At 39.1% G+C, this 20,100-nt stretch overlaps 1 protein-coding gene across 1 annotated transcript in view; it reads right to left on the bottom strand.

The window, feature by feature from the left end:
• Positions 1 to 11,081: 11,081 nt before the first annotated feature.
• VAPA (VAMP associated protein A) overlaps positions 11,082 to 20,100 on the bottom strand; it is a 30,722-nt gene continuing 21,703 nt past the window's right edge. Inside the window, exons 3-6 of the mRNA XM_005153476.4 lie at positions 19,240 to 19,343; positions 17,139 to 17,219; positions 14,280 to 14,456; positions 11,082 to 13,294 (exon numbers count right to left, since the gene is read on the bottom strand). Coding sequence (XP_005153533.1) covers positions 13,136 to 13,294; positions 14,280 to 14,456; positions 17,139 to 17,219; positions 19,240 to 19,343 — 521 coding nt within the window. The 3' untranslated portion in view covers positions 11,082 to 13,135. The remainder of the gene's footprint in view (positions 13,295 to 14,279; positions 14,457 to 17,138; positions 17,220 to 19,239; positions 19,344 to 20,100) is intronic.

Below are 20,100 nucleotides of genomic sequence, written 5' to 3'. Positions count from 1 at the left end.
GCTTCTCCTAGGTTACAGGCACAAAACTAGGAGCTAAGGTTCCTTGATCTTTTGGTTTCATTACACACTAAATTAGCTGCTGCACAGCACTGTACTCATCTATGATGCAATATATTCCACTCATTTTATTTCTCCAACCTGACCTCATATGCTGGCAGCCCTGGCTTTTGAAGAAGTTAAGCTGCAAGTGGTTTAGCAGAAGACCTACAAACTGGGTGATTTCTCCCATACATAAATGCAGAAGCTTTAAACACAATAATGAAACAATTAATGGTGGTATCTTCAATCATTGCCAGTGTTGCCAAAATACTCTTAAGTTTTTCCCCCAGCAATATCCTACTCAAGGAGCCCCCTGACAGAAGAAATGGTAACCTGAAGAAGTTCTTGGGCAAATTGTTTTAACAGGTCCTATTTAAGAAATAGGACAAAGGGATCAGGAAAAAAAAACCCAAACAATCTAAACAAGTGTTCTTGCTCTGTTCCTATACTTTTTACATATTGTGCCTGCTGCCCTGGGGTAGAATGACATTTCTATAAACAGGAGCCCGTATTTTAAGGTATGATGTCTGTCTTGCTTGAGTTGGAGTGTGCTTGCCTAAAGTGCAGGATTTAAAAAGAAAAAAAAATCTTTTTATTTTTGTAAAGTTATAGAAAATATTTTTCCTCTCAACTACGTTCCAGATGAAACTGCTGGGGAAGTTTAAGCACTTGCTAAACTATTGATTGAAATAAAAAAGCCTAACTGAAAACTAAGGATTTCTTTGCCTCCTATACATGTTAGTTTCCTGTACTGTGGACTTGATACCTGTACAAAAAAGATGTCCCAGAAAGCGATAATCAAAAATCCCTCTGTTAAGTAACTTGTGCACAGAAAAGCACATGCACAAGAAAACATTTTTGCTTGAGAGCGCATCACTAGAAACAACTCTGATGAAACAGCTGGGATGATTCGGTTTCACAGCACATCTTCATGTTCTCTGAACAAAAAGGGGGTTGGAATTGCCTAGCGAGCAATGGTAGTGTTGGCCTGCAAGGACAGCATGGTCAGAGCAGCTGTGTCATGACAAAGGGTGGGGTTCAGTAGAAACCAAGCATTTTTCACAAATGAGAAGTAAGCAAACAAACCAGCATTACTGTTGCGTCTCACTTGCTTAAAGGGCTACAAGCTGGGAGAGGGAGCAGAGAGGGATCAGAAGGATGCTTCTCTTAAAAGGGAAGAAAAACCCAACATAACCAAGAAGGGAGAACAAGCCACAGGATAACAACAGCATCTTTCCTCGGTTGCTGTGCAGTTTCACCCCTGCCTCACTTGCAGACAGAGAGATGTGAAATGCAGACAGACTTCCATCACCACCACCACAAGTTGTAGAGTTGAGGGACTTCTGAGTGACTCGGGAGATCCCTGAAAGATGAGCTCAGTTTGCAGGAAGCATGCCCTAAATTACAAGGTACTCTGAATGCTGTAGCCGCAGCCTGTGAAGAAGTGACCTCCCTTCTACACAGAGCAGTGGCTGCATATGTGTTCAGGCATAAACAGTTTCTACACGGTGTAATTTACTCATTCCTGCCACAACAGGGAAGACTAGGTGACAAAAACCAGCACCACTAATTCTGAATTCTATAGTTTCATTAGTGTTCCATTATTTTGCCTTCCTGCTACAAGTATTTGCTAAGAATACTTTCATTCTAGTAGTCTCCTCTAGTGCAATCATTGTAGGGTTTTTTTGTTGGTTTTTTTTTTAATTGCTAATTGCTGCCAGCAATAATAATAAGGAAATGAAGAAATAAAATTCATACTCCAATGCTGAATCAGGAAGGAACAATCATGGCTGTGAGAAACAAAATCATAAGTACTTTCAATAGCAAAGGAAACAGCGATGTTGGCCTGAGCAATGATTTATCAGGTGCCTTTTCCCACCCTTCTTCACAAGTCTGCTCCAGGACATATGACCAGTCCATCGGATGGATTCTAGCTATGGTGCTACCAAGACCCAAGGACAGTAACTAATTCCTATGTGTCTTCCACTAATGGGAACTGCCTGTGATCACCCCTTTGAAGCAGGAAGACACAATTCCCAACATCCTTTTCCCATGAGAATCACACTGGTTCTTGTCTGCTGCCATTTCCAAGACTGTCTATTGGAAAATGAGAAAGCAAGCAGTGCAGGACAGTGCTGTCTTCAAATAAAGAAACACAAAAAGTTGAGAGGAAGTCAGGGAGGGGGGAAGAAAAGTCAGGGGGAAAGCCTTACACTTGGAATTGTTAGGCATTAGATCTCCTAAATTAATTCTGCTGAATTCTGTAATCCCACCAACAGAAAAAGCCCGGGATCTGAACTCTCTGTACTCTTATCCAGAGGACAGATGCTTGCTAGATAAAGACATGGCATTATGAATTCTCTCAATAAATACCCAACTACTGGATCACTTTTAGCTCCAAACAGTAGCCTGAAGACCCCCAAAGATAAATCAAATCAATATATAGAGATTAGCTTTATTTAATGACCTAAGGTCCTATATACAGCTGTAAACAACTGTATCTTTCAGCAATCGCAATAATTTCAACGCTATGAACAAGAGACACACAAGCAGCCAAATACTCCACAGAACCGAGCTGTACATACGAATCCGAGCAGACATTGCCATCTGGCGGCTAACACCTTGTCAACAGTCGGTCGTCTCCTAGCTTTCTCTCTTCCTCCCCAAAATTCCAATTGGAATGCAGTCCGGGGAGCTGGAAGGCAGACGGAAACCAGTCACGCTTTAAGGGTTTAGTCCCCTTTATCAAGGACAATAAGCAGCAGCAGAGCTCAAGTTAATGAGACCAGGAATGCTTTCCTTTCGTCTGCTTATAGTCATTAATTTAGACCACTTGATAAGGTGACATAGTAACTGGAGCAGAGGAGTGCCAGCAAGGCAAGAGGGTGACACGATCATCTCTTATCAAAGATGAAAGAATCATCAGAGCATGGGTAACTGGGCAAATTAAGAGGGGTGCATACTGGTCCTGAAGCAAGTTGTTCTACTGAGCCCATGGTTTTAGCACACAGAAAACAAAGCATACTCACATCTTTTAAAGCCGTTTTATAAGTCTTCCCTCAGGTTCAGACTAACACTACATTTTCATTCCACATCATGCTCTCTCCTTACCACAGGGGCACACCATTCATGGGAGTGGTAGCAATAAGAGAAATCACAGGAACTACACTTGGAAGAAATCTTAAATCACACTTCCAAGAGTTAAATGCTTAAATGAAGCCTTAGCCCTCCAGCCTTCACAGAAGCCTCTCCTGCATGCCCACTGCCGTATAGTTGGGGCAAAAATTGTTGAACATATGCAGCATGCACTAAAGGAATCCCTTCTTCACACTCCATAATGGATACTGGGGAAATGATTGTGAGGTCTAAGCTGTACCAATCATTTCTGCATGTTTTGTTTTAAATTAATACTTGAAAAACACTTGAAAATACTGTTAAGTTGCAAACCCTTCATCGCTTCAACGTTTCAATCTGTCAAAAAATGTATATATAACTGGTAACTGAAATTGTAATTATATATATACATGTGTATATGTGTATATATATATACACATACAGCCCATATGCAAGTACCTTATGCCTGGAACTACTAGAACTTTTCATGAGGAGTATCACACATTCACTAAACTGTTCTAAGAGCTACACAAACTTAAATACACTATATATGCTAAAAATATTGCTAAATTTTGACAGAAACTATAGTTTTATATTTTTAAGATTATTATCAGCACACCCTGCTTTAAGAGCAAGCGCTTTAACTTCCATGATTCCAACCTGGACAAGGCAATAGCTACCAATGTATAGCTACAGGAAAGGGAGACTTAGAAGCCGGCAGGCATGAGACTAGGATGCATTTCCTGTAAAAAACTTTTTCAAAGGATTTCTTGTAAAAATAAAGAATAACCAATTTTAAAGTAACTAAAAAATTAGGAACAGTTAAAGGAGGAAAATTAGAGGCAACTGAAGCAATTACAAACATATACCACATTGTAAAGGCTTACAGTAACCCAGTCCACAGTAAACACATTTGCATATCAGCACACAGGCACCCCAGAAAGATTTACAAATCAGATGTAAATATGCGTGTACACAGACAAATAAAATGGTTTTGTATAACCCAGTTATTATGCCTACCCACAGGGGGATTAATGCTTGTGTGGCTCACCTTACGAGCAGTGCTGCATGCACAGAGCACTGGAGGACTCAGGTCACACAATGCTCTCTGCTGCACTCTCAGAGCAGTAGCCAAGGAGACCAGGAAACACTGTCTGCATGCTGCTGGCCAGGTTGCTGAAAATGCTTATTTCTGATTAGCTGCTTCATTTCTATGCCTCTAGTTCCACAAACACAACTTCTACATACCTATAGAAGCAGTCTTACAAAACCATAATTACCTGGTCCAAGAGAAGGTTTGAGCTCAGTTACAGCTACTCTGAACACTCCTCCCATTCATCTGCAATCATCAAATCATTAGTATTTTCTCCAGTGTGAGCAGAACAGGTTGGAGAAGTGGCGATGTATATATGGAGGGCTACACTTTCTTCCAACTCTTAGTGTTTCTCACGCTGTTATCCAGGAGCTTTCTTGCATCACCTCCTTCCTGCCCCCAGGTAGATCAAGCTCCACTCCCACCCTACACACCCTCCATGAGCTTACTGTGGTGACAGCTTGAGTTCTCCCCTGACATGCCTGCTAACCTGCTCCCTCGCAACACGACTATCTCCTGCCCACACTGCTACCACCGGCAGCTGCCAGGGTGTTTTATCTATGGCCACGGTGACAGCTTGGCAGCACATCAGCAATAACTGGACGAACGGCAGCAAGCAGAATGAGTATCATTCCAGCTCACTGTGAGGGTTACCCTGGATGGAAGCACCAATGCCTCTCATCTCAGATCCAATTCTCCTGTAATTGGAAGTAGTTGGTATCTGAAACATCAATCTCTCTATCAAATGTGGCCTGAATTAAGAATTTAAATTCACACAGGGAGAAGCAGGATGAAGATGCTGCAATCACATAAACCTTGTCTCTAAGTTTTCCCACAAATCCTAGAAGCAGGATAAAGATACAATTCCATCTCATCAAGAAAATCAGAAGAGATGGCTTCCCTGAAGCTGAGAAATGAAATGAGAGGCCCAAGGGGCCCAAAGGATGAAGTATCTCAAGGTATTAAGCAAGAAAGTGAGGTCTTGCTGAAGGCTGTATTGGAAATCCAAGGTTAGACAATCCTGAGCATGAATACAGTGAAAATCCTCTAGCATTCTCCTGTTTAGAAGAGGGGTCACCATGTTTGAGGCTTTACACCCTGAGGCTGGAGAGAAATTCCCATTCCTGAAGAAGGCTGCAGCACTTTCCATCATTTATCCAGGGATAAGACAGCAGCTTTCTAATAGCCCAGATGTCCTGAAAAGACAAAGCCACCAAGAAAGCCACTTCTGAAGCAGTCAGCCTCGCTCTTCTCACGGTCTCTTCCTACCATTCTCCTTTTTTCTTCACTCAACACCAGCCACTCCTGAGATGTGGGACAGGTGTCTCATTTATCGTTCCAAAATGTTAAACCTGAGGTGATTAATGTGAACAAAGAAATTAGCCACTGCCTGAGCTCCCATCTTCTATGAACCACTCCATTCATTACGAAAGCTGCACACGTTAGGAACTCCTATTACAGCTCCAGAGCGCTGTCTCTATTTGACTCAGGGTTCACGTTGTTTTCTGTAGACTTTCCTCCCAAGCCCCTCCAAAACACAGTTCTATAGACTGTCCTACATAACAATTTAAAGCAATGCCTCTCAACCATTAAGAGAGCTACATCTTTATAATTTAGATTCTCATTAATATTCCTCATACAAGTGCAGAAGTATACTGCAGTCTGAAAAGCAGCAGTAACAGCAAAGCATTTATTTATTTTGACTAGAAACACCTAAGTGGTTTTAACTTGTAAGAGTCTACTATTGCTGGAGCACCTTTGGTTGCAGGAGTCAAACATGCTGAGGTTTTAAAGAAGCGTTTGGCTCTTCTGAAGAAATGCCTCTGAAAATCAGTGTAGCTGTCTGTATCATCTGTGTTTAGATTATCAAAGCAGCAATGGAAAACTATTTTGCCATTCCTGTGGGTAAAGCTATTATGGTGGGTTGTCGTGGTCCCTGGCTGGACACTAAGTGCCCATCAAAGCTGCTCTATGACTCCTCAACTGGACAAGGAAAACACAATGACTCATGGGTCAACATGAGGACAGGGAGAGATCACCCACCAATTACCATCCCAGGCAAAACAGACTCAACTTGGGGAAATTAATTTATTACTAAATCAGTGCAAGCTATTGAAAAAAAAATAAAAAACAACCTTATAACACCTTCCTCCCACTACCCCCTTCTTCCTGAGCCTACCTTCACTCCCAAATTCTCTATCTCCTCCCCCCCAGCAGCACAGGGGAACGGAATAGTGATTGAGGTCTGTGCAACACACATTTCTTCCACTCCTTCCTCCCTAGAGGGAGAACTACTCACACCCTTCCTCTGCTTCAGTATGAGGTCCCTCCCACAGCAGACAGCCCCCCATGAGCTTCTCCAATGTGAATCATTCCCATGGGTTACAGGTCTTCACAAACTGCTCCAGTGTGGGTCCCTTCTATGGGGTGCAGCCCTTCATCAGGAACAGACTACTCCAGCATGGGTCCCGCCAGCAAACCTGCTCCATTCCAGGCTTCCCACATCCCAGTCAGAGCCTTCTTCAGTCATACCCCTGCTTTGGCTTGGGGTCCTCCACAGGCTGTAGGTGAGTAGCTGCTCCACCATGGACCATTATGGGCTGCAGGGGAATCTTTGCTCTGGCACCTGAAGCACCTCCACCCCTCCTTCTGGACTGACCTGGGTATCTGTAAAGCTGTTCTCACATATCCTTGCTTTTCTTTCTGGCTGCAGTTGTGCAGGCTTTTGATCCTTCTTAAATCTGTTATCCCAGATGTGCTACCATCATCAGTGATGGGCTTGTCCTTGGCCAGTGATGTGTCCACATTGAAGCCATCTGGCATTAGCTCTATTGGACACATGGGAAGCTTCTGGCACCTTCTCACAGAAGACACCTCTGCAGCCCTCCTGCTACCAAAACCTTGCCACACCAACCCAATACAGCAATATATACTACCACTAACAGGGTAGCTGTACAGATTTAGGACTATTTGTTTTCTTTTCAAGTACAAACAGCACTGTTGCCACTGAAGCTTTTTTTTTTGCTACACAGACACACTTTTGTGTTCCAAGACTGCAAACACACGCCCAAATGATCAGAGTCTTCCCTCTGTTCTCCCCCAGCATCTTCAGCAGCAGTCAGGCATTGCAATCCTAGTGAGCACAATCCCGGTTAAAACACCTCTCCAACACCTAATTTTCTGCCGGTTGAATACTCAGCTTCAAGGAACAGGGAAGCCAACAGCTAAATCTTTAGGAAGGTACCTTAGAAGCCTATGAAAGACTTCCAAGCAAGATGAAGCAGCATTTTGGATTCAAAAACAAAATAAAAAGCAAGCAAATAAAAGACCTGGACAAGGCTCAAGGAACTCGGTAAGAAACAGGATAGAGCACACACTAGAGAACAGAAGTTGTGCCTAACCCTCTCCACCCATTCATTTGTCCCAACACTTACGCCTGTTTCCCTATCTCTAAAAGATAAACTCTCCTTACAAGGGAGACTGAGACACTTAAAAGACTGATATTTAATTACTACCCACTCCAAGAACAGCCTAGACACTGATCACCAGTAACAATCCAAATTCACTTATGCGTGTGAACCTCCAATAACATGAGTAAAAACTTCCAAGAACAACCTGAAATAATTATTCCCAGACTATGGCAAATTTTTGTTTTTAGAACTTGAATGACAGACTAACTTTTAAAAAGAAATCAAAACAATTCACACCACTTTTCTCTTATACACAAGTTTAGAAGGTAAGAATAACTACTTCAGTCACCTTTCAATTCATTTTTCATTTATTTCAAGTGTTAAGAGCTCAGACTGCTTATCTATAATAACAGGAGTCTGCCTCACACCTCTGTGCCTGGATACCGTTAACACCCTTGCAATCTTTTCCAAAGAGGAGGGAGGGAAAGAGCAGCATTCCACCCTGCCAGCAACAGAAGCAGCTACTGTATAAACACGGATTCAATACCCTGCTAGCAGTGTTATCAACATTACATAAAGTGGTACCAAACTGGCACTGTAATATGGTGGGAGACATTTATTTCACAATGTAGTTAAAGCATAATTTCTAGGGGATGAAACAACGGATTTAATCTAAAACAGTTTTCTGATCCAGGTCACCTCCAAATACATAAACCCTTGTCCTAGTAAATGAGGAAGAGGCACTGACCTTACCATCTAGCAGTAATGAGGAAGCCAGATAAAAGATAAGACTCAAGTATTTTGCTTTTGCACATGACCTCGTTTCTACCTATCCATTTGTCACTTAAAGGGCAAACAAACAAAGACTGACAACACCATCGCTACCTCTGCTTATGCAGCCCTGTCAGACTGAGCATTTCTTAAAACACACAACCTGCACTGAAAAACCGTACAACAGACCAACTTCAATCATATACTTGGTGTCGTGATTTAAGCCCAACTGACAACCCAGAATCATGCAGCCGCTTGCTCACTCCCCACCCTGTTCACAGAGGGATGGGGAGAATTGAAAGAATGCAACTCCCACGGGTTGAGATACGAGCAGTCCAGTAACTAAGGTATAACACAAATCACTGCTGCTACCACCAGTAATAATAATAAAGGAAATAATACAACTGGTCACCACCCACCAATACCCAGTCCGACCAGAGCAGTGATGTAGCCCTTCCAGGTAACTGCCCCCAGTTCATATAGTGGGCATGACGTGCTGTGGTACAGAACACCTCTTTGGCTAGTTTGGGTCAGGTGTCCTGTCTATGCTTCCTCCCAGCTTCCCCTCCTCCCTGGCAGAGCATGAGACTCAGAAAGTCCTTGGTCAGAGTAAACATTACCAAGCAGCAACTAAAAACATTGCTGTTATCAGCGCTGTTCCCAGGCTGAAAGTCAAAACACAGCACTGCACCAGCTACTAAGGAGAAAAATGACTGCTACTGCTGAACCCAGGACACTTGGTTACATTATCTGAGTGCCCCTGTAAAAGAAATTTAGACAGGAAATAAATTGGTCTCATTCAATTGTCATTAGTTTCAGTCCTTCCTACAGAAGCCAATCCCAGTGAAAACTGACTCCTGCATTTAGCCCCCCCTTTTGTCCAATGTTTAAGTGTGCCACCAGTCTAAAGCTGCCACAGCAGCTCACGATCAGCAAAGATGAAGCCTCCCTAGCAGCAGTGGTCAGTGCTACACGTGGATGTGCCTTTCAGGACACACTGACAAAGCCATTTTCAACAAGAACCAGTGCAGAAAGCAAAGCAACAAACTGTTTTCACAGCAAAGCAGCTAAACAGACAAGCTACACAATTTCAAACCCCCACAGAGTGGGTCATGTCAGTGTTACAGTAAATGTTTACTGGGGTTGCTCTGTAACTGTGTACCTCTTGTTCCACCTCTTGGCACAGACTGAAGCAAGTGTTTGCCCTGGCAAGCCAGTTTAACTATAAATACCTAAGGACTCCAAACAGGAACAAGAAAATTCTTTGTCATGACAACTACTGTAAATCTGATAAACCATCAGTTTCCTTAGTGTTGCCTGGATTCAGGCATCTGCTCTTCACTCCAACACTGAATCTTCATCCAAAGCAGCTTCATGCTATTTACTGGCAGTACCTAGAAGCAGTTGCACCTAGGGCAGTTACATCATCTGCAAAGTGGACAAGGAACACCTATTCAGTATCAGCAGTCTACAGAACATACAGCCAGGGAGAAGTTCCAAAATAAAAAGGACACTTCCACATTTTCAATAGTTTATTAACACTTTAACTTTTAATATCTTTGAAAAAGGCCTGAAAGATAAATTTTGCATGTTGACTTTGACAAAATGTCACCTTCCACCTCCTCCCTTCACCATCCCACCTCCCAGGAGGATAATGAAATTTTAAACTAGTGTTTGGTTGCTTCTTTTACAGAAATCAGCTCCAATCACAGCAGCAGCAACATACAAGCTTGGGCAATAGCGTTTATCAACAGTTTTTAGAGAATGCATAGAAACGCATAAGTTACTTATGACTTGTGCATTGATACAAATAACTTTTTCTTAAATGAACCTCAAATATATATATATAAAAGTGAGTTAAATTTGGTGTCTCAAACTATTACATAAACTGTATCTTCTATTTAACTACGCTTTCCCCCCTCCCAACCACCATACTACCTTTTTTTGTAAAGTATTACATTACAAAAGCTTTAAAACACTACCTTGATATGAACTTGTTCTATCTTGCCCTTTTGAGAAATCAGAAGAGTGACCTTCAGTACCTACTTAACCAAAGATATGCATTTATCCTCACACAACCTTATGAGCATCATCATTCGATCATACCAACAGAAGCAGTGGAGAGACTGTATTCCCCCCATGCTTACATACACAAGTAAGCAGGTAGACAAAGCAAGAATTTCTAACCGTTTCAGGAACAAAGACAAACCATTTAATCCATATTACATAATTCACTAAATACAGCTGATCTCATCCAAAGTGACTCCTGAGAGCAAAATAGTTTCAACATTACATTTTATATACAACTATGAAGGGATTACTGCAAACCAATACAATCTCCTTATACCATTAGCAAGTACAATGCTTATGAGACCGCTGCACACTTTTCACTTTGAAGAAATTACTTAAACCATTACAAAGTTTTACCATCACGTGTTTGTTATTTATGAAAAAAGTTGTTTCAATCTGATTTTACCATTTTTACCTCATTTCTGCTGCCAGATACAAAAATCTAAGACAGCTGCACTGAGCAGTGACTCCTTTTTCTGCTCTCAAGTCCTGAAAGTGCTAGCTACCCCTGAAAGCCTCCACACATCATGCAGCAAACATCTTAGCAAGCAACTTAAGATTTTCTAGAGATATTTTTTTCCCTCTTTTCCCTTGAAGGCAGGAATGACTGCTCTCACTGAAGCAAACTACATCCTGCACACTACTGCTTTCGTGATTTTCCATGTAATCAGCTTTGAACAGGCTATGAAAGTCTGATGTGGCAACGTTCTGTTAGAAAAAAAAAGATCGGGAGAATTACACCATTCTGAATCAGCGGAACCAAAATAATCAAGACCTTAACATAAGTTTTTCCAGTCACTGGGATGGAAGACTTGAATGCAGACACTGGAACAAGTAATTGGAAACATCTGTGCTTGCATGCGTAAGTGCAAAGATAAGCGGTATTTGCATTTCCTTCATCACCTTCCTTGCATATACGCAAGATTTTATAAAAAAAGTTGATCACAGACAGCAATGACAGAACATGATGTAATTATAGTTTGGGGTTTGTGTTTTGTTTTTTTTTTTTAAAAAAGCACTAGAAATCAAAGGCAATCAAGATAACACACATCCTCTCCAGAACACTTTTCTCAGCTACATAAGGTGTGCTTATACTAAGGTCTAACACCCTTAGTTGCAACACATCAAGTCAAGCTGTCCAAGAGCATACACAGTTCTGCTTACAGGAGTATATCCCTTCCACAATTTTTCAAGTTTACAAGTAATTCCCTGTACTGGATTATGCCAAGTCAGCAGTACAGGTAATATTTTGGTCCAATACTATTGTTTGGTTTTATGACATATTCAGAGATGAGACAAGACATAAGATTAAGTGCAGGGAAGCAATTCAGACCCCTCCCCAAACGCATTCCTTAGAACTTAGCTGTACATTGTTAACACAGGCAGATCTGCCAAGAGTTGCATAAAATGGTTTTAGTTTTCTAAAGGTAAGCAACTGAGGCTCACTCAGCAAGTATCAACTATTCCACAACATGGAATTCACTATGGGTGTCTGAATGATTCAACTTGCACTTTCGAATACCAGGTAAAACAGAACTACAAACTGAGTAAGTTAGTGTAAGTGAATTGAGTACCTTTATGAAATCAAAGAATAACTCTGACTCCTGGAAGACAACCAGAAAACCCAAAGATGGAACAGGAGGTTGAGTATTACACTCCCACACAATCCAAGCAAATTGTTGCTATACTGAAAGCATTCATGTCTGATATTTGTACCTGCTGGATATGCAAATTATTCTGTCCCAGAGCAAGTTTGATAACCATCCTCCCTGTAGCTGAAACCATCCAGAAAACAGTTTTATTTTTTTAAACAAATAGAATGGAAACGTTTTTCCCCACCCCCCCAGGCTTCAATTACAACAGTCTAAGCCAGAGACTTAAGCAAATAAACTCCAAAATAGCCATTTGTTACAAGTAGCAAATTACCATGAAGAATGAATTGTTAGGAATCCCTTCTAAAAGTATGACACACACAAACAGGCTACCCAGAAGAAAAATCTGTTAACAATTTTATTTCTTTTGTAATGTTAAATATTATGGGACAAGATTGTAAGGGTGAAGAACTCTCAACAATGCCTCACAAGGAATAAGAAAGAAATTCTGCCATGATATTAGCAAAGTAAGGTAAGGAGAAAATTTACACAGTAAGAGGCACCATTTTCCCCAGAATACCTCTTGTCGTATTCCTGAATGAGTGGGATTAGCAATCTAATAAATCATTTTTCAAGAGGTAACAGCAACAGATAAAATTTTAAAGGATTATTAAAATAACATTTACAAGACTCTGAACAATTTCTGAATTCTTATTAAAACCACAGAAAGAACAATTCTTTATTTATGAATTTTCATAAAGGACTGACTGTGCAACTGACACCTGCTATTGATGACATAATGTACAATTTTGTCCAGTAGCCGAACAGTTTGTTTTTTCAAGATTGTGTTTTCTAACCGTGCGAGATCATTAAAGGCAAAGCCTGTTATGATGCTGTACACAAAAATGGCCACTTAGGCCATACTACCAATGAAGTGGTAGGTAAACAAATCTTTTCCTGGCCAAGAGAAAAAAAAAAAGAGAAACAAAAGAAAAGAAAAAAAAAAAAAAGGAAGCTGCATTTTGCATGCTTCTCACTCATTCTTTCTACAAGATGAACTTCCCTAGAAAGAATCCAATGAAAATGGCTGCAATTACAACAAGAAGTGAAGGAAGAGAATTAGAGCCATTATCTCTGAGGGCCAAAGCTGTGGGTGATCCAGATTTATCCGAGTGCGCTACCTTTCTGAGCCTCAAGCCTTCATCCTGGGGGGTGGGGGAACAACAAAGATGGAAAAAAGTTTATGAACACATCTTCTTTACAATAGCAAAAACTGAACTCACAGGCCAAATTTACTGCTTAATATTTAAATAAAGTCAAAACAACAAAAAAAAAACCAAACCCAAAATCAAACACAAACCTCTCTCCCCACCCCCCCCAACCTTAGACCACATCAAAATCCAAAATATGAACACAGCAAACCATAATATTTCAAATAAGGACAGGTAATCCACTAGTCTCCCTCCCTGCTCTTGTTAAGGTAAGATTCTGAAATTCTTGTTATGCACAATGAAGAATCCTGCTTTTACTTACTATGCATTAGAAATAAATAGCAGTAATTCCTTACTGTGAATGAAAAACACCTGCTTTGTGTAGTGCTTCTCCAAATGCTCCAATGTCATCAGAATTAAAGATTTGGAGACATCAGCATTTCATGGTCCTTTGAAAGTCGACTATGGCCAATGACATTGTTAGATACCCAAGCAAATATCTATAAAGTCACACAAAGTCATGTACTGAGAAGTTACAGGTTACTTTTACATAAAAGCAGTGGATAGTTGTTTTAGGTTAATTCCTCTGGCCAAGCCATTGCTCTTGTTCACTAACAATTTGTGATACAGAATGTTACCACTTTGTATCTCATTTACTCATTCTTAATGAATAACCATGCACTTTTAATAAAAGCTACTAATTTGGTATCTCTGACTTTAGATTTCAAGTAACCAAACCCACCTTAAATAGATGAAAATTATGTATCTTAGTATCTCATCCAGGACAACCACAGTGTCAATCACTGAGAAATTCAAAATACACAGTATATACAGGACAGGAAAATTGTATTACAAATCAATGTTGACATTCTAACAGTTGCATCTACTTTCTGAATACACATCTATTGGCCTAACTGAAAACTGGACCTTTCAATGAAGAGTGAAACTACTACAACATAAACATGCAAGCAGAACTTACTCTCAGGTGCTGATTTTCATCCGTCAGCTTCATAACCTCTGCTTGAAGTCTTTTGCACTCCTCCACTAGCTTCCTTGTTTCAGTATCATTAAGTGAAACACTATGGGGTTTTGGCATCGGTCCATCCTGCTTAGACGTATTCAGTACTGGGGCAGGTTTGCTTGCATCTATATCATTCTACAAATATTAAGAATGACTTGAGAATTTAACTTACCTAGAAAAATCACCCACATTTTAATACTGGAACAATCCAGCTACTAATATAGTTCAAAGAAGTTTATATTTACAGTAATCTGAACAAATACTTCTGTTAACAGTTCAATTCTGATCAGCTCAGCTATTAAAAAGCAAAAGATTGCACTGTTGGCACTACATGCTACTGAGACAAAAATTTATACTTGTAGCTGCTTAAAACTGACCCAGCAGGCAACCAAAAGATGGCATAAAAAAAAAAAAATGCAACACACATGGAATTTAAGTTTCACAGCAGTTTTGAGATAACACACTACTAATTTTTAATACAAGTGAAAAGTCATATAAAAAGCTGTGAAAAAGCTAAAAATAAAATTAAAGCACTGGTTACCACAGCTCTGCTCAAAATCTACAATAATCTTCAGCAGATATTAGTAATACAACAGATTCAACTGTATAGCCAGGTTATTATTTATAGAAACACAGCATTCATATAGTAATACCCTCAGAAGCAGCTCATATTCACATTCAGGCTTCTCTATTCCTAGTTGCTTGGCTGCACAACTATGTCATTTAGACCACCAATTGCATCTATTATAACCAAAGTAGTCCAAAGTAAGCACTAAGTGTATCAGAAAACCTCTTAGAAGGTCAACATATCTATGTAACTACATAACATCTAAGCAATTGAAAAATAAAAGATGCAAGAATTTAGTTAGTTCCTACACAAGCAGAAGTCATTTGGTCTAGAGCATCTACTTGTACTTTACTTTTTTTTTGCAATGCAGCCATACACAGCCTAACAGCCAGATCCTGCTACTGCACACAGGTACTCCTAACTGGATTTAAAAGGACCAACATATTTGTATCACAAGGAAGCAGATCACGATCCGTTGCTTTTTTAATTGGTTTGCTAGCTGAACTGGATTCCTTTAGTAGCACTGAAACTTCACTACAGACCTAAGACTTATCTCCCTGGAACAAACTTCCCTCCTTCTGCTGTTTGACCTCACTGACTGGTTTCTTCATGACAATCTTCTGGCTACGACTGGTAGGCATCTGAAGAAAGTTGTTACTGACTGGAATGAAATACTTGTGTCCTCATGAAGGTATATCCTGAGGTGACAGGTAAGGCTTATTACCCTGATGACTTGGCAGATTTCTCATTGCCAGATTTAAGATACTAAATCAACTGTTGAAGCAGGATTTTGCAACCCTATGGTGCTACTCAGAAAAATACAAATGCTGTGTACAGTCAACACTGAAAATTTAACATTAAAGGAAGTACAAAAGGAGGTTGTTCTCTATAATCCACCACATTTCTTTCACTACATTATACATTTTATAAAATTAAAAATGTGTAATTTTTCTAACATCTAAATATAATTTACTAAGACGGTAACAAAATGCAGAAAGTAGACAGTTAAGTGCCTTGATAATAAATGCTTAACCTTTACAGTTTTAGCATTTAACACAGGCTTTGGCAGCTTATACCTAAATAAAAGGGTACATCTCATAAACTATCCTTCACCAAAAAAGGGGGGAAAAAAGTACACCAAAAGCATTATGCTGACATTGCCTCTGAAAAACATGTTTACATCACAGTCCAAGAACTGTATGAAAAGAAATGTTGCAAACACAGATACTGGTCAGCTAGCAGCCTTTACCAAGACACTTCCATGTATGCAAATAATGAGATGGTTTTTACATGTATGGATTCATACTACTTTCCTGCAACATGCCTTACAGACTACTGTAAAAAAGTCAAGGTCATAAAATGAATAAGGCTGCTTACAGAAACAGCATTTTAGTGCTCTTACAATGCTTTATTAAATTAATAATAATTTAGTAAAGTAAAACATAAAAAACCCACCACCCCAAACAACCCAGAATATACGGTATTAAATTATATAAATCAGAACTTCAAGTATGCGGGCAAATAAAAAGTTCATACGTAAAAATGCAGTCATATTCTACAATACTTCCAGGTAACTGACAGTTAACTATTATTTCAAATATCAGGCAACACAGACATCTTCAGTCTGTATACAATGAAACTGTCATCTCCTACAGAATTGGAATAGATTTTGTGTGAAAGCAAGAGCATGAAAGAGGTAATGTGATTTTTTTTTTGTCCGATTATCTGCCTTTACCGTTACCTTAAAAAATGCATTTAGGATTCCTAAAGCAATTTCTAATCAATACTTCCTTTTCTGATCTAGCTGGATTAGAAACACGATTTTTAAAATTGAAAAGCATGCAATACTTTAAAATTAAATGATGCAATTCACTTTTCACTGTATGCAGTATTGTATATTCTTTTTCTTTTAATCTGACAGCAATAAAATCCTAATAAAATCTATAACAAAATTATATAATTTTTGGCACTAGTGTCCATTTTGCTGGAGGCTTTTAAGATGCAGTTGAATAGGGTGCTCCCTTTCCAACAAAGGATGGTTGGTCCAGATGGTGTATCAAGGTCCCTTTCAAACTGGACTGTTTTAAGATCCTATGAATACCTGAAGTTATAATACTGAATACCCTTTCTGTCTCATTTAGTACAAATTCCTACATTCCATTCCATCGACAAATCAAATAGGTTTAAAAAAATTTCAAAACAGATTTGCTCAAGTCCTACCAGTCAGTGTATGACAGTTTCTTACTTACCAGTTTATCATTTTCATTGGGCATTTCAAACACACATCTCAATTTGGAGTCCATCAACTCATCAGGCTTTGCTTCTTTCCACTAAGATAATAATTAATATAGATTGTTACTTAATATACTGCACTCATGCAAACACATAAACAGTTCATAAGCTTGCTCTTAGTACAGATGAACACTGTTCCTTACCCTAGCTGCAATTTTCAGATTTGCTTCTGAGCAATGTTTTTTTGTTCACTTTGACTACTGTGAAGTAATGAAAGCTAGAAATGGCTAATTAAGTCTGGAAATAGAAATAAGTAAATTGAATGCCAGGATGGATCCAGAGGTTTTTGCAGGTCAGGGAGGCAACCATGCAGCATCTCCTTTAGCACACAAGGAGGAACAAGTACCATATGAGTCAGTTTAAGAACAAAGTTAAGAACCAAGGAGTAAACGTACTCTTTATGTCCCATCTTGGAAGCACCAATTTTAAACAAAGGACTGAAAGACACCTTTTAGAGACTCTGTATTTAGTTTCAGAGTAGATTTCTTTAGCTCTTCCTATTTTAGATTTTTAACCACTCCCTCCTTTTACTGCATTACAACTTGGGCCGAGAGAATTTTTCAGAGCTGTTTATAAAAACATTTTAAATTCTAATGGTTATCAATATATTCAAATAATTGTGAAATACGCTGGAATGTCTCTAACTAACAGACAATTAGCTTTCAAAGCATACACTTCACGTAGTTGCCTTAAATCTTTAGGCCCAGAAACTGATCAAGTTTGTGTCAATTTTTCCTACATTAGGTCCTATGAAGTTACCTTAGAATCTTACAGACTAGAATATCCAGGCTTTTCATAACATCCTTCCCCACACAAACACTTTTTTCTGTTGTTACTGGGGCTTTCTTCAGTGGCATTAGTCGTACAGTAACTTCTAACTACAATTACTGATTTTCCACAAGATGCTTCTCAATATTCTAATACTTGAACACACTGTGCTACTTCAAAAGTATTTCTAAAGTGGATTTTATATCCTTACCAAATAGTTACACTTCACTTACCACACATAACCAAGAGCTATCCAAGCATATTAATAAAAAGTAAACCAGCCCAACAGTGAAGAGATGTTAGCTCTCTACTTACATGCCTCAAAAGTTTAACAAAATCTAACAGGTTTTCCACTGTTTCCAGTGAAGATGCCACATTAATGCTTGCCTTCGGTAAGGGGACAAGGACTAAACCTGCAGATCTAGTGGATTTCAGTGACTTATAAAATATCATCTTTATCATTTATTTCCCCTCTCCTCCTCTGCCTTGAATGAACATTGAACAACTCTATGTAAATTCAGGCATCCCTTAAAACAGCCTCTAGAGACAGATGCCTGTGGACCATTCCCTTCCACCTTAATATACATGCTTATGAGAGTCCACATTCTCTCTACAGGGTATGTTCTGATACCTGAAGGCTTCTTTCCCATTACTGCCAGCTTGTAACACCAGAAACAGGTGTCCTTTCTTCCGAACTAACAAATACAAACCTAAATAGCTACTTTCTGGATCTTTCATTAGACCGATCCTGCCTAAGAACTGAATCTACAAAATATTCTATTAAAACAGAAAGTAAACCTATTGTTTCTGCTGTGTTCAGTCACTTGGTATCTTGCAGCGAGATTTATCTTAGTCTTCCAAATGTTTTAGTTCATTATAATCTCAATCAACCTTTCTCCTAAACACTTTTCAGACCTAATGTACCCATTTCATACACCTTCAGGCTTGTTTAAATATACTCAATTCCTTCAAATACAACATTTATCCCTTCAGATTAGCTGCACAGAAGGTATAACATGCCAAAATTTTACCACTGTACTGACCTTACCTTAGATACACTACTATTTCCATTCAACCAGTTCAGTAGGCAGCTCTAAGAACCAAGCTTGTATTTAATACTAAAATAACTGAATCACATATAGAAGTCATACTTGTTCAGAGAAAACCCAGTTCTTCTCCAAAAGAAAACTGCAACAAACACAATTCATTTACACTTAAACCTGAATTTTTAAGGAGAATAAAAAAACCCAAAAATCACATATATACACAAGTCATTTTACTTTTACTTACCACTGCCTCCAAATCTGAAATATTTGGTGGTGCATAGGTTGTTTGTACCATAAACTTGTGTTTACTCTTCTCATTTGGGTCATAGTCAAAAGGCTGCAGCATTACTGTTCAAAAGAAAATACAAAGCATAAAACTGTGATTCTTCAGCTAATCACTGTGACAGGTAATTCACCATATTCACAGCATGCTGTCCACTGTAGACTTGCTTTTCCCTGAGCAAATACTGAAAGTTAAAATGGAATACAGACCAGATATATGCTGTAGCAACAGGGACTGAAAGGAAAAATCTTGAAAGTTTTTCAGAGTCTGGTGCAGCTGATATCATTATTTCTGTAATTACTATAGCTAAACAACATTTCATATACCAGTATGAATAAACCAATCCTCTACGGCAGACCAGAAACAAACAAACAAAACACAAGCCAAGCAAACACCACAGGACATTTCTTTGGAATAAACACATTTTATGATTAAGTGAATGCAAAGTCAAAGAATTGTAGAACATGTTACGACAAGTACACATTATGAACCTACATTAGGTAGACCACCAAGCAGCATGGCAAGTGCAACTGACTTCTAATTGTATATGAATCTAAACAGTGAGCAAAACCACTAAAATACTTCATTCAAACTGCAGTTAGAGGAGGCAAAGCTACCTGGGGCTTTAATAATACATCTTTAAATAACTTTCAAATAGAGTTCTTTAAAAATATATATAACTACACAACACATTTTACTCAGGTTTTAACATTCTTAACTGTTAGTCCGGTCTAACAGCTAATATTTGTCCAAAAGCATACCAAAATTCAGGTACACACTTTAATTCTATGGCAAATTTTGAGCTTCCACCACATTTTACCA

Source organism: Melopsittacus undulatus, chromosome 1 (assembly GCF_012275295.1).
Source record: "Melopsittacus undulatus isolate bMelUnd1 chromosome 1, bMelUnd1.mat.Z, whole genome shotgun sequence".
In the NCBI taxonomy this organism is placed as follows: Eukaryota; Metazoa; Chordata; class Aves; order Psittaciformes; family Psittaculidae; genus Melopsittacus; species Melopsittacus undulatus.
This window is presented reverse-complemented; position numbering and strand designations above follow the sequence as displayed.